Here is a 12717-nt window from a genome sequence, read left to right as displayed (position 1 = left end):
AAGATTCGAAATGGGATTACTTGACATTGTCTTTACAGTTTGTGAAACTTCGAGAAATCCTAAGCTGGTAATCAGGTCAGGAAAGATTCAACCCACGTCCAAACGCGGCCTCAGATCACGAGACCAGATCGTTAATTACTCCTGAATTATATCGGTGGCTATTGCATTATCTCATACAAATTTAGCCCTGATAGTCATATCCTTTGAAAGAAAGAACTACGTATGTTGTTATGTTTTTTTTCGTAAGAGCTAATGAGAACTGATATAACAGAGTTAATTAACTTGAACATAGACGTTAAGTACCAAAACTTCTCTATAAGGATATGCTAAAATTATATTGTAAGAGTTTAAAAGGAATCAGTGTATTGGGTTGGTGCATAAGTTCGTAGCGTTTTTCGTTGCTGTGTCACTATAGTTCTATTCAATGAATGAAAGTACAGAAAGCGCCTTATCTCCAAAAATTAATCATGAAATCTGATATTGTATTCTCTTCTGAATTAGGTCTGTCCAAATGGCGATTCCGAAGAGTAGTGTTATGAATATGACCCCTGTTAATTCATACGATTGTTTGTTATTTCTTAAAAGTAAGTTATTTAAAGTAATAAACCGAAAATATATCCAAATTATAAGAAAGATACTGTATTTTGTATCATATTGGACTTGTTCCATAATGTTACTATTTTAATGTAGGCCTACTATATCATTCACATTCTACGTACTAAGTAAGTTTGATACTTGTAATGTAAAATTGATTTATTGTGGTGAACAAAGATGACAACTTTCACAGGCAGAATTATATTTATTAGTGTATACTCTAAATATAATAAATAATATAGTTCGCAGATTTCCTTCTTTTAGAGAGAAAATCAGCTATAAATATTTCACATGAAGTATAAATAAAATTAAGAAATATAAACCAAACTTAAATAGTCTGACATATTTCAGAACTGTACCAGTAACGTACACCAATACAGATTACGGATAAAGGCAAGATAATACAGTTTTTCATTATTACAATCTTGTTTGTAACTTTAGTTATAGCAGTATTAAATGTTTGTATAAAGTATCATGACAACACAATAGTCTGAATCAAGCAGGATGATGATGATGCCACACTCAAGAGCACTGTGATATTTACTTTTAAGACGATAAATGGGTTTCATGTTCAAAACGGAAGTATGGATAATAAGACAATATAAAAAGACAAAGGAATGCTATCTACGCCGTCGACCATTTTTCCTTCCGATCTGCTCAGCCTCCTCTATTGTATCCGGCAGCTTCATATTAAGTGTTTCAGGAAAGTATAATGACAGAAGTCCAGATGCTATCGACATCCCACCAAAGAGGAGCAAAGGCAGCGACTCCAGGTATCGCTCCTGCAAAAGAATAATTAACGTATAGATTTAATAGAGTAGTGAACAGGTTTTGAACTTTCCCTTCACATATCTACAGAAAGAGTTTCAGACTTGTATGGAAGTTTATTTAAAAGTATTGCTATAATTGTCAAACATGTCTTATTAAAATGTATTAGTAAAATTTAATAAAAACACTAAAAGTGTGCTGTACGAATTTTATATCACAGACGATAAATTACTCAAGACGTCTATGGAGCACTTCATGATAAAGTAAAAAAAAAAAGGTTGTTGAATTAACATTCTATAAAGTTATAACACTGTACTTAGGTTGCAGTATGGATGTGAGAATTACAGTAGGTGCTTGAATAAAATTAATAAGTTAATAACCTACAGTAAATTACAAGCATGAAATTCTTACTTGAATGAAAGGCTGCAGAAACTAGATGTAAAAATAAATTAGGATGTAATAAATGAGTACAGAATAATCACCATCATCATCGTCATCATGATCATAATCATCATCATAATCATAATAATAATAATCATCATCACCAACGCTGTAAGAATTAGACTAAGGATCTGCTCCAGCGTCACCCATTCTATGTAACTTAAACCAGTATTGAAAATATAGCCCATTAACTTATTATCCATTATCTTTAAGTTACTAACACACATCTGTTCGTAACCACTTACAAACTGGGCTATCTCAGTAATATTTAGCTTGTTACTTACATCTGTATTACGAAATTTATCACGTCTAGTGCAGCCTTTGGGAGATGTTTCAGTTGCCAATAAATACGAGAAATGATGAGAATGCGTATCTGATTGGAAAGGAAAGCAGCAGTATATTACCTGAATTCTAAAATAATTAAATATTGAAACTCAGTACATGAGCCAATTATTACTGACTCAGAAAATTATGAAAAGACCTGTTTATTCGGAACATCAAAATGCCTACATTCTGAAATGTAGAAGTAGAAGAAGCATGCTTTTGTTCGAGTCGAGTGGTAAAATTTCCTGCAAGAAATCTCAAGCATCTGAATTATACAGAATGTTTCAGAATTCAACCGAAGAAATATAAGAGGTTGTAGAGGAAAGATTTATTAACTAGGTGACTGCGGGTTTAAACCTAGATCATATTTTATATAACAGATAGGTAATCCCTATGTTAAAATCGGTAGCACTTTGAAGAGAGCAACCGCCAGGATCGTCACCCGTCCGCCATAAACAAACACGAGATGGCAGGACAGTAGTTAATGCAATTCAAATGGAAGTTATGAGGTAACTCCTTATGTAACAACTAGATGGCAGCATAGTAAACCTGACAAAAGTTGTTACCGTCAAAGCCTATAAGGCCGAGCAATCTGGGTATATAATTATGATCTAGGCTTTAAACTTGCACATTATAGCGTGAAATATTTTCTGATTAAACCTGCACGTGGCATAGCGATACATTTGGAAACATGTCGGATACAATATTGTTGAATGTCTGTGGCGTAATCGGTAAATATTGTGGATGGTTTATGTCGGAAGAAAGGGTCAAAAATTCAAACTTCAAAAGGTACTTTTTATTTTAAGATATGTAGGTATGTTCATAGACAGACAGACAGACAGACAGACAGATAGATATTTGTCATCAATATTTACATTAGTTATGGTGTATCACAACTATGTACACGGGTTTCACCGTAACTTTCTATTACATTTACCTACAATTAGCATGCAATCCCGACAGCCTGTTAAATTAATAACTCTTCTACTCCCGCTATTAACTTAACTCTAACCAGTCAATTTCTTCTTATTGATCTTAAATGTCCACCATCTGTTCGTTCCACACTTACGATCCTTCCAGCAGTCTAATCTTGCTAACTAAATTTATATATAATTCCGTCTTTCTACATTAGATCTAACTCGTAACACTTTACACGGTTATGCTCATTGGGATCTTTCTTCTACCTAATACACGTCATTATAATAATATTATTAAATCTTGACATGAGTATCTAGTTCACTTTAGTTTGATCATTCATTTCTTAACCACAATCTACACTCAGAAAAAGCTATAGAAAATTGGAAATACTATCACTAAGATCATCTTTCATAAACTTCACTACATCACTTTCTAAGATTTATTTCTTTACAATAAACTTAAATCTGTAACTATATTTATTGACTAGCCACTTTTTAATTTCCCAACATCGTTTTTCAATTTTATAACTTCCTAATTGATCTCTATATCTATGATCCCCTAAACACACTTTTATCACACTAAACACGACTTACGACATTAAATCACCAAACTTCCTGTTGTATTCCATTCAGACCTTATATTTACTTCTTATCGCTCCTGCACCAACTTATAAGATTTTAACTTTTTTGGCCCTTAAATCTATCCGTCAACGATAAAATACTGCCTTGTGGTGACGAAATCACTATCTCTTCACCCATCATTGCGATATTTATAACAAATATATTCTATATAGATTAGAAACGTTACTAATGCAAAGAAGGCTACAAGTTATAATATTGTTTTCAAATATTTTCAGCTGGTGTAAATCTAAATTTAACAAATGTGAAAGTAACAGCATTGCTAATTCATCAGAATTTATAAATATTTTCTTTTAAAATGTCTCATTGCGTGAAATTTTCTGAAAAGCGACAATTATTACTTCATATATTGAATTCAGGCACAATATTACTACAGATCTCGGATTTTATCTCCGCCGGTGAATGGCAGTTGGGATTCGAGCGCTTGTCATTGTTGAAGGCGTTGAGTATTGGTACAACCGCTGCTTTCCCTCTTCCTCTCCCCCGCAAGTTATGACGTCCCCCATCGGCAGAGATAAAATCCGAAATCTGTACATGGACGTATGTACCAAGTCTCCAGTTTTCTCATACTAGTGTTTAATTCAGACATTAAAGAAAGGAATATTTAAATTTATTACAAAACTACAATATCTTACTATTACGAAAGAGCAAACAATATCTACAAAACTGTTCGTGTAATAATTTAAGTACGTGGAAACAAAGCAAAGTTACCGGTAGTTGCTACAACTCAAGTACACGTACATTTTTAAGTAGGCCTACTCAAGTGAATTCTTTTCTTTGTTATCGAAAACTAATAAAAAGCTACATTAGGAACAGCACATAACTTCGTATAACTTAAATTAATAATTAGCACTTCAAGATTTTTAAGCGATTGGCTTATCTAATATACTGGCCTTCGGTAAAAGTAGATGTGATTTGCTCCTTTCTTAACACTGCTATCGTTCACCGCTGTGGAGTAATGGTTAGCACATCTGACTGTAAAACGAAGGGGTCCGGGTTCCAATTCTGGTTGGAACAAGTTACTTGGTTGAGATTTTTTCCGGAGTTTTCCCTCATTCATTAAGAGTAAATGCTGGGTGACTTTCGACGCTGGCCCCTGGACTCATCTCGCTCAGACGCTAGATAACCATAGCAGTTGATAAAGCGTCGTAAAATAACCAATTTAAAAAGGAATGCTGTCCACTTTTAATCGTCGGTTTATTTGATACAGCATTATTAAAACGTACAGGAATATTACTACATAGAGCAATTCTTATAGGCCCTAGTCATATATTTCTTTGCAAGGAAAGTGCTTAAACATTTGTGATTCATTATTAGGCTTCGGTCCTGGGCACAAAAACGTATGGCCGATAGTGTTCTGTTGGTCGAGTGGAGTGGGAGATGAAGAGCGCCGTTATTTCGTGTCTCAACATGTAAACAGTACGGCACAAAATATATTTCACCCTATACAGATGCAGTATATACAGTACATTCCTAGTGTAGACAATAAATGTCTACCATTAAAGTATTAACGTGAGTTGTAACCTTCAATCAGGTGTCCCTACGCCGAAGCCTGTTACACGTACCGCAGCCAAGCAGCAATAGGCCTACACACAACTGTAATGCACATTACGGACCCACCTGTGCTGTTGCAATCGGGTGACTGCACACGGGTCATGACGTCATTTATACTCCGTGTACTCTAAACCTCATACTGGTTACTCTGTGTCCCTAGGCCGAAGCCTGTTCATTATATATTAAATAAAATCTAGTTACTTACGAGTAGCGGAGTTTGAGGTGCAATCATGGAGCCTATCCGACCAACCATGGCGCACACTCCAAGCAAGGAATGGCGTAACTCTGTAGGGAACATTTCGGCGGTGTACACGTACACTACAGTGAAGGAGATGGTGATGGAGAACTTCCCCGCCAAAAACAACAACATTTGCATCCACTCCATATCTGCAACAAACGTTAACATAAAGCTCAACATTGATATGTAAAATTTCCGTGTTTTCCCTAATCGTTTGTGGATTTTCTTCTAACATATTCACGTCATCCACATAGACAAGAAGTTGATGTAACCCGTTCAATTCCAAACCCTCTCTGTTATCGTGAACTTTCCTAAAGGCATATTCTACAGAAAAGTTAAAAAGTAAAGGTGATAGTGCATCTCCTTGCTTTAGCCCGCAGTGAATTGAAAAAGCATCAGACAGAAACTTGCCTATACGGACTCTGCTGTAAGTTTCACCGAGACACATTTTAATTAATCGAACTAGTTTCTTGGGAATACCAAATTCAATAAGAATGTTATATAAAACTTCTCTCTTAACCGAGTCATATGTCTTTTTGAAATCTATGAATAACTGATGTACTGTACCCATACTATACTCTCTAATAATAATTTACCGATTAAAAAACAGAAAAAGATACGAACAAAATTAAATTAAAAACTGTTCAAATGAAGTTGGAAAAATATCATACCGACCGCAAAGAGAGCTCGTTCGAAACTGAGTAACTGATCGTTACTAGGCCTACACAAACATCTTACTGGATAATTATTGGCATTATAAATTTGAACAAAAACCCATTCCATTGTTGTCGAATAAATGTATAATAAAAGTTAAATGCATAAGTGAGTGCATAAAACCATCTCAGGTACGCTACATATCAAGAAAATACAATTTTATGACTAAAATATATTTTGGTATCAATTTTCATAGTTGTCATGATAAAATAACTTTGCGCTGCTCTTTTGTGAGAATTGAGAGTGATGCCGCACACCACGTGTTACGACACGGCAGTCGGCAAGGGCACAGGGCAAGCATTGTTTACAGCTGTGATGGATTCAACAACATAGTCCGAGTCTATGAAACAGTCGTGAATAGTGATCTGACCAGTTCCATGCAGGCTCCAATTGATTGGGCTTTTCTTTCTTTCTTTCTTTCTTTCTTTCTTCCTTCTTCTTCTTCTTCTTCTTCTTCTTCTTCTTTGCGGGGCCTCTTAAAACCCCGGGATCGCCTGCATTGCAGGCCTTAACGTTACGCTGCTGCATCAGGCACAATATTGCACACTAAATTCTCGCTGTTTGAAATGTGCTGGCGATCATTTTTCATACATTTAGACCAAGTCCCCAACTTCACCAGTCACATGTGTAAACTGTAAACAACATCACCCAGCTAACTTCACAGGTTGCCCCGTTAGAATCGACTATCTAGAAAGAAACCTCCTACGTCTCTCAACAATTCGGATGACTTTCCGGATACACTTAAAAACAAAATCCACAATATCTTGGGCCAAAACAAGAGCTGCAGCTGCAGCTTCACAAGAGAACACATCTGATATGTCAGCTGGAGGACTTCTAAAAGATTTAATTCATTTCTTCAAAAAAATTCCAGACACGAAATATTTAACAAAAAATAAAACAAATTATAAACATATTAAAATCTTCTAAGTCCAACATTGATCAATTCACGGCTATGTTTTTAGTTATCATCTCTTTCTTTTCTTCCCCGGAAGAAATAATTCGAACACATTTCAACACTTTAACAATACCATCTACCAGCTACGAATAGAACACAAGAGTCCAGATCATATCCTCTTCATATTGTAAATTGGAACGCTAACGGAATTTAAAGAGATAAATATTTATTACAACATTTTCTTCAACAATATGATGTAGATGTACTTATCATAACAGAAACTCACCTTCAACAAAATTATCGACTTTCAATACCGAAATACTAGGGCCTACATCTATAAGCAGATGGACCAAATGGGCGACAGGACGGGTTGCTATAGTAATTAAATCATATACAGGGGATAATAATAATAATAATAATAATAATAATAATAATAATAATAATAAAATTATTGTTTTGTTATTGTCTTCGAGGATAAAAAGACTCGACTTCGCCTCGATTTTTCAAACTTACTGTTTCCTCGATGGACTGGGAAATTTAGAACACATAACAAATTTAAGAGAAGGCCCATGCTCCATTCGTAATTACGGGTATTTAAACAATAAGTCTGAGGGAACTGATTCTGTTGCTTATGAGAAGAAATCTAGAAGACCAGAAGTAATCAATCAGTGACGTCATTGCTGGTGAGATTTTTCAGACAAATAATGAAACTGACAGAAATTATTACCGGTATTATATAATTAGTAGTATTAGTAATATGTCCAGACATCTTCAAATGAGTTACAGCTCAGTTTGGAGAATTCTATGGAAGAATCTTAGTCTGTGCCCAGTGATTTATTTCGAAAAAAATGTTTACAGGAACACACTTCATAAATTAGCAATCACCATAAGAACTCGTAGAGGATGTGAAGTTAGATATCGTCATGTTTCTGACTGCACACAATTTTATTTACCGGGACGTGATCCGGTGCGTTCCGGACCAATTAAACCACTGTTTGTACTCATATAAACTAAAACCAGTTTTCGCACTCAAAGAATATAGGAAACAGAAAAAATATCTTTCCACTTCATTTGGGCTAACAGAGATTCGACTTAACATGTTTATCATTGGCTGGACTGAGTTTTCTGAACAGACAAAACACACTTCTTTCTTAACATTTGACATAACATACGTAATTGCATAATTTTGTATGAAAATTACTCCAGGTTTTAATTCAGCAAGGTCTTCATGATTTGGAAGCCAGTGGCCTCGCTTAGTAATTCATTGGTCCGTGTTCCTTCGAAGAAGACAATAATGGAATAATGGAGGCTGCCACAGTAAACAGGTAGGCCCTACCGGTACTGAAACTTTACTGCAGTATACTACAGAACTTTGTCACGCCTGGACTGAGGAATCACGAAAAATGAGAATTATAATCTTCATGCAACATGGCGCACCACTCATATCTACACCCCTGCAACACACGGATCTCTCGCAATCGTGTCAATTGTTGGTATTTTCCAACAATATGGCCTCTATGATCTCCATCAAACCGTCCAAATTTTGGTTGTGGGGCTATTTTGAAGAACGAGTTTCTTGGCACACTCAGCAATCATGCAGCAACTAAAAGATGATATCGCGCAAGAAATTGGAAATATTTCAAAATATTGCAAAATGCTGACCGTGTCTCAAAAAGAATGGTGTATGTTGAACAAGAGAACGGCGTACATATTCCCTATGTTTATAAAGCCAAATGCCATTGTTTGCCCAAACTTAGTGATGTTTTTTTCTTTCTATCTCAAATATTATAATATTTATATCGCTTTAACGTTTGAAGTGAATTTTGAATGATCTTATAATTGTATCCAAACAATTTCTATACAAAGATTTCTCCGTTTCCCCAAGATAGTCCTAAATATGTGATATTAATAATTTTACATGCAGTATATGAAACTAGAGTACATTATTTGTTCAAATTTTACTGAAGTCTGCAATTCATTTTAAAATTACTTACATACTAAATCATTAAAATTATGAAAAAAATATTTCACTCAATAAAAGTTAAAAAAATATCTCTCACCTGTAGGTACAAAGGCGAATGAAATGCAGCTAATGCCGGAGACAACGAGGGAAACGCAGAGGGTAGCCTTTCTGCCGAATCTGTCCATGGTGAAGAAGAATACTGCATAAGCGGGAAGCTCGATGAGGGCCGCCAAAGTGAAGCTTGTGAATTTGTTGCCTCCCACCGACACCGAAGTCAGAGACAAGCCGAAGAAGACGAATGTGATGGTAGCCCTTCAAGAGTTACAAAACCAAAGTGAGAAATGACAAGCTCTGAAGAAAAAACATGAACATTAATGGTATGCCGGTCGTATTGCATTAAACGACTAGGACGTACCTTAAATTTGGCGTGTAAGCTATGGGCGTGAGTTCAAAAATCGCGCAGTAGTTTCAATGTAATTTCTTATGTCGTCTATGGTACATACCATATGCAGGGTAAAGCATAGAATCCGGATGAAGACTTATGCCGTTTCTTGCATTCATCTGCAGTTGCTCGTGACGAATACACATATGAGCTCGCACCGCATGGGATTCTGCAGAGCTACGATATAAACATATTACTATGAGAATGGTTTGTTTAGGTTAACTTCTGTTTATTTAATAAAATTACATTCTAACTTTTGTTTGTTTATGCTACTTTTAATTTCCATAAGTTGTTTCTTTTAGTATTTCTTGTTTATGTTAGGTTTGATTTCTTTATGTTATTTCTAGTGTCTTCGGGTTAATTTTAGTAGTTTCTTAGATAATTTATACATATTAAATGTGAACTAACGTTATAACTTGAGGGTCACTAGGATGAAATGGGCAGAGTTTCGCGTATAAGCCATTCGTTATTTCGTGAAACCTACCTATGCGTGAGGGGAAGAAGAAAGTGGACTGGGAAGTTCCCTCCCTCGCTACTCATCCACTTGTAGCTACTTATAGCTAGATGGATCACTTACCCTCACAATAAGGTTGTTACCATAAGCTACAGTACACGCATGCATTTGGTTTCATGGAATAACGAATGGTCTTTACACTAACGGAACTCCGTCTTTGGCTGCTAATAATTTATTAAATAGTAAGGTATTCAAAGAGACATGTTGTATTTAAATTAAAGAGGCTATCCAAAAATGATGTTCATTTTATCCCCAAAATAAAATTTTTCCATTGTTTAAACAATAATCCAAAAAAAATGTAATACTTTTCCTAATTTCACAGACGTTCAACTATTTGCTATGGCCAAATCGTAAAAGATGGCGCGAGACATTGCGAGTGAAATGCGTTAATAAATGCGACCTTTTAAAAATGCAATCCTCTTTGATGTACTCGTATTTCTTACAATTTACAAGTTAGTACCATTTTTGTTTAACTTAAGCAGCTACTATGCTGAGAGCATGACGCTATAACCTTAACTGCAAGCGTGTGACGTCATGCACAGATACACAAATGCCTACAGTAAGCTGTCGCGCAGAATGTATGAGACTTCATAGAAAAAGAAAACGTGAAGAGAAAGATAATTCCCAATCTAGAAATAATGTACCCAAACGAAGAAAGACTAACATAATTAGGCTACTTTGAGTGCAGTACTACGCACATACTTTCAATAAAAGTTTAATTCTAATGCCGTGGAATAGTTGTTTTAGTAGACAAAACCTAATATTTAACGTTAATCCTGGTTCCTTAATCATATTATTTAGGTTGTGTTTGGTTTTCTTGGGATAGTTTAAGTTCGTTTACATTATTTTGTGTTTCTTTACCTTAGGTTTAGTTTTCTGATGCTAGTTTTAGTTTTTGGCATATTTTTCAATTGTTTAGGATAGTTGTGTTTTTCTAGGTTAGTTTCAGTTTCTTTGAATTAAGTTTTTTTGGCTTAAAACAATCGTAGTTTTATTATACGCTCTACTCACTTCAGGTTAGTTTAAATTTCATTTTACCGCCCTACTGGGTTTTTGCTTTTTTTTTTTCTCTCTTCCGTACACATCTTATAACTAAAAGACAACTTTACATTTCATCTCTCTCCTTCCGCGTTGTGAAGTCATTTTAGCAAACATTTTAATGACTGAATTTAATTCGTAATCATTCAACTGACTTGGTAGCTTAATAATTGTGTGAATGGAAGGCTGCTGCTCGGAAAGCTACTGTTGTAGGCTGCGTAATACTATAGGCCATGGACGTGCAGGTGTGACTAAGCTGTGACGTAATGTCTCCCATTACTGTCGTCCATGACGTTAGTATGACGTTGAAGTGACGTAATATGAGTACAGTGAGGGACAGGCCGAGAGGGGGATGTTCTACTTTCCACTACTGACTATAGCATGCTTGCGCAACTCACCCGAGTGAGAGGAAATTAGTAGCAGATGTTTCATTACGTCACAGCGATAGATGGGGGGGGGGGATTTAAGCTGTTCCCCTCACTCGGGTTAGTTGCGCAAGCATGTTATTGGTCTATATATGTTACCAATATGTAATATGGCAGTTGGCAGAATTACAAAGTCTAAGAGAAAGAGGGGAGGAGGAAGAAAGAGACAAATATACAAACCCAATTGTTGGAGACCATTTTCAGTTTTCTTCTTTAATATTCATGCTGTCCCGTTAAGGCAACAACGGGATAAGTCGTTATCCGGATTCTAGTCTTTATCGACGAACACTTCGTCATGAAAGTCTCGCCATATGTTCTCCTAAGGTTAGGTAGAGGAAATGGACAAAATCTCTGTCTTAAGGGTATTTTAAGTCTAAAAGAGATGAAGTCACTGTCACAAGAAATGACATAAAACACAGGACATTCTTTTGAATATGAATTCTTATTTCAATTTCACGCAGACTTTCTTGTAACAATATACTTCCCTAAATATTGAGCATAAATTTAAATGTGTAACATTTAAAATTAAATCTCAAAATAGCACATTAATTGACACAATTCTTAGTAGAATACAACAGTCGTACTTTATGTGCTTTCAGTCACATACTCCGCACAATTAATAATTGAATTAATTCATCAGTCTTCACCATCATCGTCATAATCATAATTATCTATCTTCAAACACTGGGCCCGTGGTTCATTGTGTTGCTACCCTTGTGGCAATAATTATGAAACATCGTTAGATATTCCCAAGGAAAGGGACTAAGTAGGCATATGATCAAATGTGCTTTACTGTTATGCTTTTGAACAATGAATTTACTGGTCATTTTACATGAAGCACATTAATTTATGGTATCAATAATTATTGTATGTCGAAAGTGGCATGTGTTTATTATGATCTGTTCAAGTCTTTGCAGCAGAGAAGCTCGCGTTCCTTCAAGAATTCATGGTTTCCCACGAATCTGCTGACAGACATTCACATTCCCTTGACGTAGTGATTCCTAGTCATTGATTGGCGTTGAATATACCGTAGATTTTTACATCGTCACAGCCAAATATCTAAAGAATTAAGATCAGGTGACCGTGCGGGCCAATTATAAACTGTAAAAAAAATGTGAGAGTTTTTGTCTTTTACGTTCGATATATTGTACTTAGCGTCATATTACTGATAGGGTAAATTAGGGTCTGTTGGACAGTGGGGCATGTTGGACACTTTGTACTTTAACGTGTTACCTCGCCACTTGTGGGTAT

General features: G+C 35.6%; 1 protein-coding gene across 7 annotated transcripts in view; it reads right to left on the bottom strand.

The window, feature by feature from the left end:
- Positions 1-735: 735 nt before the first annotated feature.
- The window catches only part of LOC138700201 (organic cation transporter protein-like), a 117934-nt gene continuing 105952 nt past the window's right edge, over positions 736-12717 (bottom strand). For all 7 annotated transcript variants that reach the window (XM_069826642.1, XM_069826684.1, XM_069826668.1 and 4 more), the window contains 3 exons: positions 9145-9359; positions 5443-5624; positions 736-1376 (listed from right to left, as the gene is read on the bottom strand). In XM_069826642.1, coding sequence (XP_069682743.1) covers positions 1215-1376; positions 5443-5624; positions 9145-9359 — 559 coding nt within the window. In that variant the 3' untranslated portion in view covers positions 736-1214. The remainder of the gene's footprint in view (positions 1377-5442; positions 5625-9144; positions 9360-12717) is intronic.

The sequence above is a fragment of the Periplaneta americana genome, chromosome 1, assembly GCF_040183065.1.
Source record: "Periplaneta americana isolate PAMFEO1 chromosome 1, P.americana_PAMFEO1_priV1, whole genome shotgun sequence".
NCBI lineage: Eukaryota > Metazoa > Arthropoda > Insecta > Blattodea > Blattidae > Periplaneta > Periplaneta americana.
Note: the sequence above shows the minus strand (reverse complement) of the source record. Positions and strands in the feature narration are given on the sequence as shown.